The sequence below is a fragment of the Hylobates moloch genome, unplaced genomic scaffold (assembly GCF_009828535.3).
Source record: "Hylobates moloch isolate HMO894 unplaced genomic scaffold, HMol_V3 SCAFFOLD_2, whole genome shotgun sequence".
NCBI lineage: Eukaryota > Metazoa > Chordata > Mammalia > Primates > Hylobatidae > Hylobates > Hylobates moloch.
Genome location: NW_026652277.1, coordinates 18,208,047 through 18,223,756, shown reverse-complemented (window position 1 = coordinate 18,223,756; position 15,710 = coordinate 18,208,047). Strand labels below are relative to the sequence as shown.

At 39.2% G+C, this 15,710-nt stretch overlaps 2 protein-coding genes across 11 annotated transcripts in view; one reads left to right on the top strand and one right to left on the bottom strand.

Moving 5' to 3' along the window:
* The window catches only part of NSUN6 (NOP2/Sun RNA methyltransferase 6), an 86,957-nt gene extending 76,768 nt beyond the window's left edge, over positions 1–10,189 (top strand). For 3 of the 5 annotated variants that reach the window (XM_032166399.2, XM_058432064.1, XM_058432085.1), the window contains exons 9-12: positions 383–531; positions 4,100–4,225; positions 6,177–6,872; positions 10,118–10,189. In XM_032166399.2, the coding sequence (XP_032022290.1) occupies positions 383–531; positions 4,100–4,225; positions 6,177–6,389 (488 nt within the window). In that variant the 3' untranslated portion in view covers positions 6,390–6,872; positions 10,118–10,189. Of the gene's footprint in view, positions 1–382; positions 532–4,089; positions 4,226–6,176; positions 9,014–10,117 lie in introns of those variants that run through there. The other 2 variants (XM_032166240.2, XM_058432080.1) reach the window with 2 other exon arrangements.
* CACNB2 (calcium voltage-gated channel auxiliary subunit beta 2) overlaps positions 9,169–15,710 on the bottom strand; it is a 404,032-nt gene continuing 397,490 nt past the window's right edge. For all 6 annotated transcript variants that reach the window (XM_032165854.2, XM_032165884.2, XM_058432056.1 and 3 more), the window contains 2 exons: positions 13,902–14,087; positions 9,169–13,038 (listed from right to left, as the gene is read on the bottom strand). In XM_032165854.2, coding sequence (XP_032021745.1) covers positions 12,544–13,038; positions 13,902–14,087 — 681 coding nt within the window. In that variant the 3' untranslated portion in view covers positions 9,169–12,543. The remainder of the gene's footprint in view (positions 13,039–13,901; positions 14,088–15,710) is intronic.

Below are 15,710 nucleotides of genomic sequence, written 5' to 3'. Positions count from 1 at the left end.
TCTATTCCATTCTCCCACTCTATCCCATTCTATTCTCCATTCCATTCCATTCTCCATTCTATTCCATTCTCCCACTCTATCCCATTCCATTTTCCATTCCATTCTATTCTCCATTCCATTCAATGCTCCAGTGTGTTTCACAACAGTCAAACAGGCATTTTCTTGGGGGCTGTCTTCAATAGGAATTACCAAGAGAAGTATCCATTTCCAGAACAACTAGATTAGGTTTAAGTCCAAACTAGTTTAACCAGCTACTTGATTGAAGGGAGAAATTGTTTTATTTTTTATTCTAGATTATGATTTTAAATTCCTGTTCATCTCAGGAGTTTTCTAGTTTAAACCTATATGGAAGATAGTAAACATGTTTTAATTCTCTTTATAGGGGAACCTCCATTTCTACCAGAATCCTTTGACCGAATTCTTCTGGATGCACCCTGTAGTGGAATGGGACAGAGACCAAACATGGCCTGTACTTGGTCTTTGAAGGAAGTGGCATCATATCAGCCATTACAGCGAAAACTCTTCACTGCAGTATGTGGTGGTCTGTTTTTTTGTGAAAGAAAGTTAACTTTTGCTACTTTGGTGTTTAAACTACTGAGAGCAATCTCCATAGCAGCATTCATTACAATAGCCAAAAGGTGAGAATAACCCAAGAGTCTGTTGACAGACACATGGATAGCAGAATATGCTATATCCATACATGGAACGTTATTCAGCCTTCAAAGGGAATGAGATTCTGATACAGGCACAACATGGGTGAACCTGGAAAACATTATGCTCGGTAATATGAACCAGACACAAAAGGAAAAATGCTGTAAGATTTTGCTTATATGAGGTAGCTGGGAAATTATTCATAGAGACAGGAAGAAGAATAGATATTACCAGGCATTGTGGGGCTGGGAGATTGAGGAGCTGTTGTTTAATGGGTATAGACTTGCAGTTTGTGATAATGAAAAAGTTCTGGAGATGAATGGTGGTGATCATTGCCCAGCAATGTGACTGTACTGAATGTCATTATTGACTTAAAATGGCTAAAATGGTAAATTTTATGTTATGCGTATTTTACCACACACACACACACACACACACACACACACACACAACTGAGAGGACCTAGTTTTAAATATAGGAAGTTTTCCTTTAAGTTGACTCACCTTAAGATATATAGGCAATAGTAGAATTTCATCAGTGAGATATTTAGTAAATTTCAAATATTCTGCTCTATCTGAAGAAACATCACTGAGTTGTTAACTTGTAGTTACTAATTGATGTAAAGAATTAGATATAAAATAAATTACTCTTTTTTAAAAAAACATAGAGTTCTTGGCTGGATATGGTGGCTCGCACCCATAATCCCAGCACTTTGGGAGGCCAAGGCGGGCTGATCAGCTGAGGTCAGGAGTTCGAGACCAGCCTGGCCAACATGGCAAAACCCCGTCTCTACTAAAAATACAAAAAATTAGCTGGGCGTGGTGGCGTGTGCCTGTAGTCCCAGCTACTCGGGAGGTTGAGGCAGGAGAATTGCTTGAACCCGGGAGGCGAAGATTGCAGTGAACTGAAGTCATGCCACTGCACTCGAGCCTGGGCAACAGAGCAAGATTGTCTGGGGAAAAAAAAAAAAAGTAGATTTTTTTTTGGGTCATCTTTAGAAGAAGGCCCAATAGGAAGCAAAACTCATTGATAAAAACAGGAAGGGACAGTCGCCAGCGTAGGATATAGGAGAACCATAAAAACTGTACAGATTTAAATGGAGAATGGAATGAAGAAGCCCAGATAGAACATTTGAGGATTTCTCCTAGTGTTGCAAAAATGACTCAGTGGATTTCAGAGTGTATAAGCAGTGTTTGATCATAGATGAATTCATTATTTCCTCCCAGCCCTCCAAAATACAAGGCTAGAGCAACAGTGGATGTTCTATAATGATTTAGTCTCTAAAGCTGTCTTTGAGTACATTCTGATTCAACTCTCCTGGTGTTTCCTTTCATACACAAAGGTAGTACTGGTTGTGTATTATTTAACTTAGCCTTTTTCTATGAAGTCTTCAAAGAACTCATCCTCAGAATTAAAACAGCAAGCAGCAAAAAGGAAGCTTTACTTATAGCCGAAACCCACTTTGACTTGAGAATAAAATTAGGATACTTCTGTAAAGGACTTGGATTTCTGTTCTTATTAGGTCACAGCAAAAATGGTATTTTAAAAGGCTACTAGGAGTAGATGAATGATCTCAATGAGAAGGAAAAGCCGACAGTATATGAGAGAGAACTTGAGAATATAGCAGGTGTGCCATTTGGCATGGAGAGAAATCGAGAATGTGGACTTGAGCCATGTTTACTTGAGCCATGGCTCCTCCACCTAAGTGACTTTAGGTACATTGTTTTCTGTATCTGAGTAGCAGGGATAGCAGCTCTACCTATTAGGAATACCTCATTGGCGATAGTCATCTTACTTTGTGGTTGTTATAAGGATTTATTGAGAAGAATTCATGTACAATGTTTCACACAGTAACTGCACATAGTAATAAAGTTTAAATTTTGATCAGCATACTCTGATTTAAAAAGCACAAGTGTGTATACCCTATTTTTAAAGATTTCCTTTAAATTTTTAAAAATTAGGAGCTTGAAAAGTTGAACTTTAGGTATTTGAGACAAATCCATTTTAGCATAGTACCTTATCTCCTGATTAATTTATTCAGCAAATACTCATAGAGCACCTACTGTATGCAAGACGCTATTCTAGATGTTGACGGTACAGCATTGAGAAAGTAGACAAACACTCCATGCCCTTATTCAACGAGGTTTCTGTTCTAACTAGGAGAGGAAATAAATAAATGAGTTTTTTAGTATATTAGAAGGCAATAATGCACTGGCCCTGTGGAGCAAGCTAAAGGAACTGGGGATAGGAGTGTTGGATTGGAATAGTTGCGAATTTACAGAGTGCCCGGGAACATGACATACATGCAAAGATAAGGAGTAAGCAGTGCAGAGAATTAAGAGAGCTTTCCGAACTGCTGCAAAGATTCTGAGGTGCCAGTGTGTCTTGTGTGTTCCAGAAACAGCAGGCCAGTGTTGCTGAAGTCGAATGGGCCAGAGTAAGAGGTGTACAGGAGGTCAGAGAGGCAACAAGAGACTTGTTTATGTCTGACCTCAAAGACCTCTGTAAGGACTTTGTCTTTGACTCTAAGTGATCATGGAGGACATTCGAGGGGCTGGGCTTGGGGCTGAGAAGAGACAAGCTTAAAAGGATCTCTTTGGCTGCTGTACTGACACTAGATTGCAGGAGGGCAGGGAATAAAGCAGGCTGATGAAGTATGAGGCAGTTGCAATAATCCAGGCAAAAGATAAAGAGGCTTGGACCACAATGATAGCAGTGGAAGTGGTGAGAAGCCGCCAAATTCTGGCTAGAATGTGAAGTGAAGGTAGAGCCAGAGCCAATAGGACTTGCTGATGGTTGGGGGAGTCAGAAAAAGAGGCATAAAGGATAATCTGAGGTTTGGGATCTGAGATTCTGGAAAGATAGGAAAACTTCTGCAGTACATTTCATAGGGAAAGTAGAAGTTCCTTTTGAGACATGTCAAGTTTGATAGTATTATAGAAATGTTGAGAAGGGCCAGACCCATGGCACACGCCTGCAATCCCAGCACTTTGGGAGGCCAAGGTGGGAGGATTGCTTGAGCCCAGGAGTGTAAGACAAGCCTGGGCAACAGTGAGACCTCATCTCTATTTAAAAAAATAAGAATAAAAAAGAAATGTTAAGAAGCCAACTGAATGTTTAAGTAGGGAATTTAACAAGGTGATCTGGCCTAAAAATGTAAGTTTGTGAGTTTTGAGCATAAAAAATGGTATCCAAAGGCATGAAGGTGAATGATTGTATTTGGGGAAGTCTTGGTCCATCTGGAGTATGACCGTTCCAAGATAATGAAATGCACCTAGTCTAGGCTGCAAGTATTGCTCTTGCGTACTCTAATTACAGAAGGAATCCCCCTAGAACATCATTTTATTTATCCCAAACATTTGAAAGATATTATACTTTATGCTATGAAATTCATTCAGATGTTTATTTGGTCTTGTGCTGTGTGTGGTCTGATCACAGTTTTCTTTAGGCAGTTCAGCTGCTGAAGCCAGAGGGTGTACTGGTTTATAGCACGTGCACTATAACACTGGCCGAAAATGAAGAACAAGTTGCCTGGGCCCTGACAAAATTTCCTTGCCTTCGGCTTCAGCCCCAGGTAGGAGTACTTTCATTTTTCTCTGTGTAGTAAGATAAATCACAGAAACTGAAGCACTGTGGTAAACAGGGTGGTAACGAAGAAATAAGTAAAACTTCCAAAGTGAACACTGTAATAAACAAGAATGCTTATCTAATTAGATCCACTTTAGACTGCCCGTAATTTGCATGTCCTGACAAAGTTTTTTCTCATCTTTGTTCCTTGCCATTGTGTTAAAATGGCACAGAGCTTGGGAGTATTTTTGTTATGTGTTTATTGCACTTATAGCTATTCATGTTACTCGGCACCTTTTTTCTAAAAAGATTTTTTGCTTCCTTCCCAGTCCTATATTTTTCTGATGTGAAAAATGTTGAGCATTTTCTCTCATGTCACATCAAAGCTTAAATGAGCTTTAATAACTGTGGGATATCAGAAGACCAGCTGAAAGGGAAAAAAGTACTTCTGGATTATTGCTTATTATATAAAATGTATAATATTTAAAAAGCTTTCTTATACTTTCTTTTACCTAACACAACTCTTTCTGTTATGGTCTTTATTAGAAATGTATTTTCGATTCAATTTTTAGCCCAGGATATTTGAGAGTAAGTTTAAATCTGTAATAATGCTTGCATACATTCAGATACATTGAGCATCTAACTTTAGTACCTTTGTGTACAGAAATTAGGTAACGGGAATACATAAATAAAGGCATTTCAGAGATGGTTTCTAGACTCGTAAATTAAGATAATTACATTGTATATGAAAGGAAGACTTCAGAATTCATTTGGAAATATACACACACTTAAAATACATGCCTAAAACAAATGAGAAGTTTTCCCCTGACCTCCATGGAATAATAAACGATCTGTTTTCTTAGTATATATCTGAAAACCTATCTTCATTAACATGCAAATGATTGTCTGTGATGGTGACTTAGAATTATAGATCTTCAGTAGTTTGCAAGTATCACTCAAGGCCTTATGATTCCTCTGAACTAATTGATACAACCTTAAATTATGTCTCCCTTTCTATTGTTTGTTTTTCTAGAAACTTTTCTCACCCAACTGGTATGGGTCAGAGAGAGGTATCTTAGATGCTGAAAGATCATCTTTCAGTTTTGGAAAATGTTAAATAAAGCTGAATTTTTTCTGTTGCTTTCTTTTTTCTTTTTCTTTTTCTTCTTCCCCTCCCCCTCCCCACTCCCTTCCTTCTCTTTTCTTTTGTTTTCTTGCATTTTTTGTTTTTTGAGACGGAGTGTCACTCTGTCGCTCAGGCTGGATTGCCCTGGCACAGTCTTGGCTGACTGCAACCCCTGCCTCCTGGGCAATTCTCATGCCTCAGCCTCCCAAGTAACTGGGATTACAGGCATGCACCACCACACCTGGCTAATTTTTGTATTTTTGGTAGAGACAGGGTGTCACCTTGTTGGCCACCCTGGTCTCAAACTCCTGACCTTAGGTGATCAGCCCACCTCGGCCTCCCTAAGTACTGGGATTATAGGTGTGAGCCACTGTGCCTGGCCTTTGCTGCTTTATTGGTAATAATGTTCCATTTACTGAGTCCCTGCTGTATGCCGGGTGTGATACCACCTTCTTTACTTAAGCCTTGTTTAATAGATGAGGAAATGTGGTTAGTTAAGGTTACCTCAAGTCACACATCTAAAATGTGGTAGAGCTGCAATTTGAGTCCGCTTGTTTCCAACTAGGAAGCTCAGGCCTTTGGTAATGTCACAGGGCTTGATAAGCATGTAATAATAGGTATTTGTTCATCAGGTGATGCAGAGTATTGTTTTCCCACTTTACTGTCTGGAAAGTAGCACATATTTTCCACCAAAATGAAAGGCATTTACTCATTTTTCTATTTTTGGAAGATGTAGTCGTTACAGCCCAATTTGTCTTTTAACTTAAATTGTAGCAGGCATACTTGCTAATTACAGGATGTTCATCCATATTGATTCACTTTCTCCAAACAGGAACCGCAGATTGGAGGAGAGGGAATGAGGGGAGCTGGGCTCTCATGTGAACAATTGAAACAGCTGCAGCGATTTGATCCATCAGCTGTGCCGTTACCGGACACTGACGTGGACTCTCTGAGAGAGGCCAGAAGAGAAGACATGTTGCGTCTGGCTAATAAAGACTCTATAGGTTTTTTTATTGCAAAATTTGTAAAATGCAAAAGCACATAGGAGAGGGATGGATGCTCAGAAATGAAAATTCCAAACATTTGCTGTCTGTGGTTTTGTTTTTGTTTTTTTTTTAAACCAAAGTGTTGTCAGGCCAACTGAATGATGATGTGGTTGCTAAGGAAACAGAAAAGGCTGCCAGCTGTTTTACCAGGGATCCAGAGACATAGAGGAAGTAGGGGGTGGTATGAGATTATATTTTCTGTTTTTAAAAGAATTTTTTTCTTTATGTATTTAGTAGAGTATAAAGAAAAGCAGACGCCTGTAGATGTCTGGAGCATATTTTCATTTGTGATCTAATGTTTTAAATTGTAAAGTATACAACTATTTTTAATGTTAAAAATTAGTGAATCTAACAAAAGGAATAAATTAGCAATATTTGATGTGGTTATGAACAGTTGTTTTTGTTCCCAGGTTCCTAAATAGTAGTTTCCTAAGGATTCAGGGCGTGGGAAATAAAACATTGACTGTGTGCCAATAATGGAGGTAAGTATTTTACCTGACTCTCTGTCTGCTTATTTAGTAAGTCAGCCCCCTTTCAAATGAAGTCTGGACCTCCTCTAAATGATATGTGAAGTGATAGTCTAAAGACTATCATAGTCTAAGTGATAGTCTATGTTTAATGTTTTTCATAATTTTAAATGAAAAAGTAAAATGAGTATTTTCTTCACTTTGTAGATTTAGAAAATGAGATTATTCCACAATTTGGGTAATTTATCATGTATTTGAAACATATAAGTTATTAGAAAATGCTTGGTGGGAAAGAAAAAACCAGCTCTGGCAGCTGGGAAGTGGCCTGGCCTGACCCTTATAGCTGGGCCTTGGTGTTCTCTTGTTGAACCTAAACAGTTTCACCTAACACCAACATCAGACACGGCAGCTGTACCTATCATAGATCCAGACAAAAAAAGACCACAGTCAAGTCTGAATTCAGACAAAAAGCAGATCATCCTTCGAACTGCAAAAATATCCAAGCATCCCACTGTAGTGGCCAAAATAATTGACTGCTTTTCAATTTAATTTTACTTTTTGAAGATAAGGTCTTGCTCTGCCACCCAGGCTGGAGTGCAGTGACATGATTTCATAGCTCACTGCAACCTCAAACTCCTGGGCTAAAGCAGTCTTACTGCCTCAGCCTCCCATGTAGCTAGGACAACACAGTTGTGTGCTACCATGCTTGGCTAATTTTTTTTTTTTTTAAGAGATGGGGTCTTGCTGTTACCCAAGCTGGTCTTGAACTCCTGGCCTGAAGCAGTACCCCTGCCTCAGCCTTCTAAAGCACTGGGATTAGAGATGTTAGCCATTGCACCCAGCCAGCTTTTAAAAAACATTACAGCCTTAGGATTTTGCCTATTGGGTTTTTAGATCAATCAGAATACTTAGTACCGAGCCATAGTTTTAAGGTTGTCTTGTGGTGTTAAATCTATCATATTTTGTTAACTTTCATTCAAATCACCCAAAAGTTATCAGGCCTTGGGCATAAGAAATGGACAATTGCTTAATAGTTTGATTCCTCCCCCGCCACAGGTTTTCTTTAGGAATTTCTCATAACTATTTATTGTATCCATAAGGATTGCAAGGTCTCTTGGCTCAGGTAAGACCTTTAGATGGCCTCTTCTTTAAAGAAGGCTTTCTTGAATACCTTTCCCTGAGGTTGGATAGGCATTGCTCCCCTTCTCTGTGCCCCTGGCACCCACATCTAATGTTCTCCTGGCACTTACAACACTCATTCAAATTTTCTAGCCATGCACCTTAAGCCCCAGCCCCACATCTGGGAAACATCCTGCATGCAGAGACCCTGTCCTGCCGTTTCTCTTAGTCACAGCTTCAGAGCAGACAGTCAGTAGATGATTATTGTTTGAGAGAAAAATTATTTCAAGCAAACGTGTCTCTTTTACATCCCTCATTCTGTCTTATATCCAGTATATGTCATTTGACTAAAGAGAAACACTTTTCCTGTGGGACTTATCTTTTTAGGGCTCAGCATACCTCCTAAACTTTGAATGTCTTTTAAGATACTCTACAAAAATCATTTTCTGTAATGCTCGCTGCACATCCTTATTTGCTAGGCTGGGATGAAAATGGCAGAAAATCAGCCTAGCAGCAAACTTGTACTGGTGAAAATGTTTGATTAATACCAACAAATATCAAAATACAACCAATGCCGGCAAATAGAAGAAAAATATTTACATATTGGAAACAGGACAAAGAATACTATTCGGAATTTTTCCTTGAACAGAGCTAATTTTCAGTGGGTTTCTTCCTTTCAAAAACTTAAGCAAATTGGAAAATCACATAAACTTAAGGGACATAGCAATATAAGAAAAAAATGCAATAAGGTGAAAAAATCAGGGAAATGTGAGAGAAAATTAGTATATATTTTAACATATTTAATATTAACATTTCTATGAAACAGAAAAAGTACTTAAGTTCAACAGTGAGTACATTTACTTCAAAACCCCGTGTCATGTTTTAGTTTAAATAATGAAGCAAAGTACAAATAGTTAAAAGTACAGCATAGCAGAAATTAAACACTTGTTCCAGAACTCATAACTGACCCAGATTATTCTACTAGAGCTCACGTTGAAAAAAAAATCTTTTATCTACGTGGAGGTACTTTTTTTAAAATCAGACATAATAGGAAGATTACCAAAGGAACATAAAGTGTTTAGCATTGCCCCAAGAAAGATGCCCCGCAGGTGGTAAGTGTTGCATATTTAATATAGTCTCAACTACATGAATCATTTCTAACATGGCAATTAATACTACTACTAATAAACAGTGCAGAAGCCAGCTCTTTATTTGTTTTATATGAATTACTTTAAACCAGGTTTGTTAGACAGTTCAGTGTAGCTGACAGTGAATGTTTAACAGGAATGCATAGCAGACCATGTTAAAAATGTGGCATTGTCCCAAATTACAACATGACTAAGACATCCTACATTTAGCAGCACCTTTTTGTAACAGTAACTTAAATGAGCAGTAGAGAAAGAGCATAGGAAAGACTGAAATGGATATGACCAAAAAAAAAAAAAAACAAACTATTAAATACATTTCCAGCATTTTCTAGGTTGACTACAAAAATCATGGTTCTACAACTGAGTAGGTTAAGGTTAAGCCTTTTTTGTGTGAAAAGACTGTAACTTTACATTCCACAGGTCAGTAAATATCCCATTGCCCTTGGGGTTATTTCCTCATTTACAGATTTACTACACAGTTTACACATATGTGCACTATACAGCTTTTCACATATAGCTGCTCTTATGTCAAATCCTTCAAGCTAGTTTCTTGAGGAATATTCTGATTTGCACTAATATGTTCTACAGTAAAGTGCAAGCTAAGAATCTAGATACAAAATAAGATGGAAACTCTCACCACTACTTTTTTTGAAAGGGATTAATGATAGCAAGTAAGATAAATACTAGCTATGTTTCAAGAATTTAAATATTCCAAAATCATTAATTGGGATGAAATAATAAAGGATTGAACTAGTAATTGTGAATCTCTTACCATGACAAAAGTTTTATCAGAAATATTTTATAAAAGCAATTTTAATTAGAATGTGGTTTCCTACCAATGTAAGAATTGTCAAGTTTGTTATGACTACTGTTTTTATACTCAGTAAACAAATTCATGTAAACAGTGTAGAGCTAATTAACTGAGGGAAATTTTTTCATATATAAGCTGATGAAACATTATATATGTAACTAATTTTTATTTTCTTTTTTTAGACACCAGTGCAGTGGAGTGCAGTGGTACAGTCATGGCTCACTGCAGCCTCCACCTCCTGGGCTCAAGGGATCCTCCTACCTCAGCCTCCCAAGTAGCTGGGTCTACAGGTATACTCCACCACCCCAGCTTAATCATTTTTAATATTGCATTTTCTTGGGGGTAAGGGAAATAAGGAGTTAAATGTAAAACAGTTTTACTTATAAAAGGCTAAGAATATTTGGCAAGAACTTGGGATAATCAAGGAAGCAAAACAAAGCAGATTTTATAACTATGATTTTGCTGAATAGTTTTTTTTTTTTTTTTTTTTTTTTATTGAGATGGAGTCTCACTCTGTCACCCAGGCTGGAGTACAGTGGTGTGATCTTCGCTCACTGCAGCCTCCACCTCCTGGGTTCAAGCAATTCTCCTGCCTCAGCCTCCCAAGTAGCTGGGATTGCAGGTGTGCACCACCACACCTGGCTAATTTTTTATATTTTTAGTAGAGACGGGGTTTCGCCACATTGGCCAGGCTGGTCTCGAACTCCTGACCTCAGGTGATCCACCCGCCTTGGCCTCCCAAATTGCTGGGATTACAGGCATGAGCCACCGTGCCCGGCTGATTTATTTTGTTAAATAAGTTAATGTGCAGATCTGAAGTTAGGTAATTATACACAGGCATTTTCCTGGGACTAACTTCAAGTGCCAGGTACTTGCACTCTTAATAACTGTCTTACTATCCAGTTATAACTGGACAAAATATACACTTGAGACACGGAAAAGGTCTTAGCCTTAAACATGATGACATTGTAAGCTTCTTACAGCAGTGTAATTGAGGCATGGAGATAATGTCTTCAAGGTTCCCCTTCCATGTAGATGTCTTATGTAGGATAATATTCTTAACATTTTATTCACTTCAAGTCACCCCATTTTGCCCTGATTTCTTCTGAAGAACAGAAACTTTGGTTATAAGAAGCACTTCTGGGTTCTGACAGTGAACCTGCTGGAGTCTGTGGTGGGGAGGAATGGTAGGTAACTGGGAGGTAAACAACAGGAACAATAGGCAAGGTTAGAAAATGAAGTGGGAGAAGTTATAAAAATTTATTTTCCCACGAAATAATTCCACAAGCTGTGTAAACATTTCTTACTAAAACAAATACCCTAACACACAAAGATTGTACATTTCCAGTGAAACACTCACAGTAAAATTGCCTGTATTTTTACTCTCTAGGAGCAAAAACAAGGAGGCAGCAGATGAATTCTTTCCTAGTTACCTTTGGCAGCAAGCTTACTCACATTCCCTGACTGCTCAATGGGTTATTAAAGCAACATACAGCACAATTAAATACAGAGCCAGGTGGGCAGAATGCTCGATATCAGTCTCTAGTTTCTTCATCAGTCTTCAGCATTCCAATTCATCTCAACCATTCAGTCACTTGTGCACACTCTTTCTTACATACGGACACACACACGTGCATATAGCGAGTTCCGGCTCGTAGACTCCAGTGCAGTGACTAGAACAGACACTAGCTACTAAGAATGTGTCACAATCAGTGTGAACTGTATGGAGTAGAACAACCTCTGGAGTTTTCTATTTACCATAATTTATGGTGAAAATTACAGACAACTTACAAGGATGGTATAACATTCAGAATTCAAACCTTTTCAAGTCAAGCAATCACACATATTTACAGTATGTACACACTTTCTACTAGAATGAGGATAGGTGTCTAGACAATGTTATTACAAATTTCCTGAATGTGGGCATTTCTAGTCCCTGTAATTCATAAAGCAAATCTGCTGACTTGGCATTAAGACTCTAAAATAGTGTGATCAAACTGATATATATATATATATATTATATATAATAAGAAGGTGTTTGCAGAAATAACATTTACAAACTGTCTATACAGTACACAGTACTAGTACATAGAAAATAGATTCTAACTTTATGATCCCCTTTGTGTAAGGCAAGACTGAATCTGTCCCCAAATTTAGTCAGCCAGAGGTACAAGCAAGAAACAGTGGTCCATGAATGAATATGCAAATCAGGTGCCTGCGTATTAAAAATCCGGAGAAACAAGAAATTCCAATTTTTATCTGTGCTGATTCTGGCTTGTTGGATACATCAACTACATTTCTTAAAACACTAACATCACCTGGGTGGCAACAGATTTTGTTCAAGTGGCAGCTACCCAAAACAGTTTTTGAAGAGTCCGGTATACAACCAGAGGACTGCAGCCGTACCAGGCCAATTTATGTAGCACTTACAAAAGAAAAAGTATCTTAATACTCTATCCATGCTATTGCTATTCAAGCAACAGCAATACAAAATATTACAAGACAAATCACATATGATTGCCGTGTAGACCCCAAAGACTTTGTTTTGGGGATGCTGTTATACAAGACTTCAAAAAAAAAAAAAAGAAAAAACACAAAAGGGCAAAAGTCATTGGCGGATGTAAACATCCCTGTTCCACTCCCCAGCCTCATTCCGTTTTTTTGATATCACTTCTCCATCCTTCTCACAGTAGCGATCCTTGGATTTATGACGGCTGCGCTGCTTGTTGCACTCGTTGTGGTCCTGCTCTCGATCCACGTCTCGGGAACGGTGCCGAGACTCCCTTTGTCTGTGGTCACTGCTCCCGTGGGTCTCGTCTCTGTGGTTGTGGTCACGGTGTGAGGCATAGTGGTCCACGTGGTCATGAGAATAATCTTCCTTTGGCTCTACGTAGGCAGAGTCTCGACTCTCCTGGGTTTCCGAGTCAAATGTCTCTTGCCTGGAGAGGCCGCGACTTGTCCCACTGCGGTGGTTGTGGTGTGGGGCTGAGGAGGAAGAGCGGTGCTGGGATTTCTTGACTGGTTCGACACTAGGTTCTTCTTCAGCTTGAGAAGCAGAACGGATAGGAGCGGAGCGATCAGTCCTTTGATCACCTTGAGAACCCTGGCAGCAAAAGGAGCACACCAGGCGTTAACCAAGGTCAGTGTGTAAAAAACATGTCCCAGAGCAAGCGCATTCAAGCGGAGTCCTTTTTTAGCATCCGAAAAGCTGAAATGAAGTCTAACCTAGCTTCATCCCTCTGGTAACATCCAGTGGCATTTATAAGGCTTACACTATATTAATAATTGGACTTTTTGTAAGTGCCTAGAACAGTGCCCATGGTAACCTTTTCCTTTAAAAAAAAAAAAAAAGCGGCAGGGAAAATGTTCTTTTATATATTCTTCTGTGGCTCAAATACAGATGTAGGTCCCTGAGATTTTTCTATACAGGGGTGTAAACTTAACAACCTCTGCTTGACTGTGAGAATATTAAAAATAGCAAATGCTTACATGATACAATGATACAATATGGGACAGGCACTGTTCTAGACCTTTTGTATATAATAACTCACTCATTAATACAACAGCCCTATAAGATCATCTCATGAGATTATTAATTCCAGCAGCCTGTTGGACAGGTTGCCATTATTATTCCTGAGGTAAGAACAGTTAAGAAATTTGCCCCAGGTTATCTGCCCCACAAGTGGTAAGAGGTGCAGCCAGGATTTGAATCTAGGTCATCTGCTTCCACAGTCTATGCTACTGTTTAGAAAGTTTCTATAGTCTCTGTATGTTCCCAGTATATTCTGTTGATGGTGCTTTTCTTTATTACAGGTACATACACAGCTCCTGCTGGACTTGCTTTGAGTTAATATACTAGAACAAGCCCCAAGCAGACTACTGGGCTTGGATCCTAGAGGTGTCACCATAGGTAACCTTTTTTCTATAAAGATTGTATATATAGATATATATAAAAACTCTCCTTACCTGTGAATTAGAGGCTAGGGTGGGGCTAAGAGGCAGACTTGAAGTGGCTAATGTACGGCTAAGGAGAGGGTTGGGGAGGCTGCTGCTGGGAGGATGGGTGGCCTTCCAGTAGGCCTCCAGATAGTCGGCAAGGTGCTCACAGGCATCCTCAAGCTGGTTCTCATCCAAGATCACATCGAACAACTCCTGCAGAGGCAGACATTCCAGACCACATTGACGCCAGCCCAGTTTTCACCGCCTTCCCACCTCCATAAGAGGAGGAAGGGGCTCATGAACTGCACCCCTTTGTACTTGCTCCTGCTTCTATAAGTGCTGCTACTATCTCTTTTTTATTTAGTTAGCAAGTGTCTGACTACCTCGAATCATTGTTGAGGGCACTGAATGCTTAACTAATAATGGCCAGAAAGGTAACAGTTGTTAAGGGCATGGCAGCATAGAAAAGTTGTCTATCAGCAATGAAAAAAGGCATGGATACTATGGTAGAAAAGAGATGTATATATATTTGAACAGAATAGGAAGAAGCCTATTCTTGACATCAAGATCATGAAATCTTTTTTTTTTCTTTTTCTTTTTGAGACAGAGTCTCACTCTGTTGCCCAGGCTGGAGTGCAGTGGCCTGATCTTGGTTCACTGCAACCTTGGCCTCCCGGGTTCAGGTGATTTTCCTGCCTCAGCCTCTCAAGTAGCTGGGGTTACAGGTGCCTACCACCAAGCCCGGCTAATTTTTGTATTTTTAGTAGAGATGGGGTTTTGCCATGTTGGCCAGGCTGGTGTCGAACTCCTGGCCTCAAGTGATTCGCCCGCCTCGGCCACCCAAAGTGTTGGGATTACAGGTATGAGCCACTATGCCCGGCCCAAGATTATGAAATCTGAATTTACAAATTAATAAGGTAAGATTAGGATGTGAAATTTGGCAGAAGCAGCTGAAACCAATGATAATTTGACATTGTCCAAACCTCACAGTAGTTCAGTAGAGAAGAAAAAAAAAATCTTTTGAAAAGTGACATTTAAGTGTTTATTATAAATTTTAACATACATTAAGCAATTGAATATTTATAGAGCCTGAAATGGCTATGCTTAAAAAGAAAAAAAAAAAAAGCCTGGTGCAGTGGCTCATGCCTGTAATCCTAGCACTTTGGGAGGCCAAGGTGAATGGATCACTTGAGGTCAGGAGTTTGAGACCAGCCTGGGCAACATGGCAAAGCCCCATCTCTACTAAAAATACAAAAATTAGCAGGGCATGGTGGCGTGTGCCTGTAGTCCTAATTACTTTGAGGGCCGAGGTGGGAGGATCACTTGAGCTCGGGAGGCACAGGTTGCAATAGTGAGCTGAGAGGCCACCACTGCACTCCTACCTGGGCAACAGAGCAAGACCCTGCCTCCAAAACTAAACCTAGGAAAGCTCTATAGCCCCAAGGCATTGCATGTAAAGCACAGATGACAAGTGAGAATCTAGGTAACTTATTGCTTAGAAATTGATTTGAGACCATGTGAAAATAAATGTCTCAGACAGTTAGTTATTAAGAGCAGACAACTTGCTCCCTATGATCAGAAATGAATAATATACCAACTACAAATAGACTCATACACAAATAGACTCACCATACAAGCCAAATTTTTGGAACCAGGATCTTGTGTTAGATATTAACAAAGTGAAGTTACTGCAGGATGTACTGAAGCTTTTGGTAAGCTATGATCATCATTTGGATTACTTGTGCTCAAAACACATGATCATGGAAGGAGGGAGGACAGTTTACTTTGGAATGAATACCACTTTAAGTGATAAGGATTCTCTTCCCTGTTTGTTTG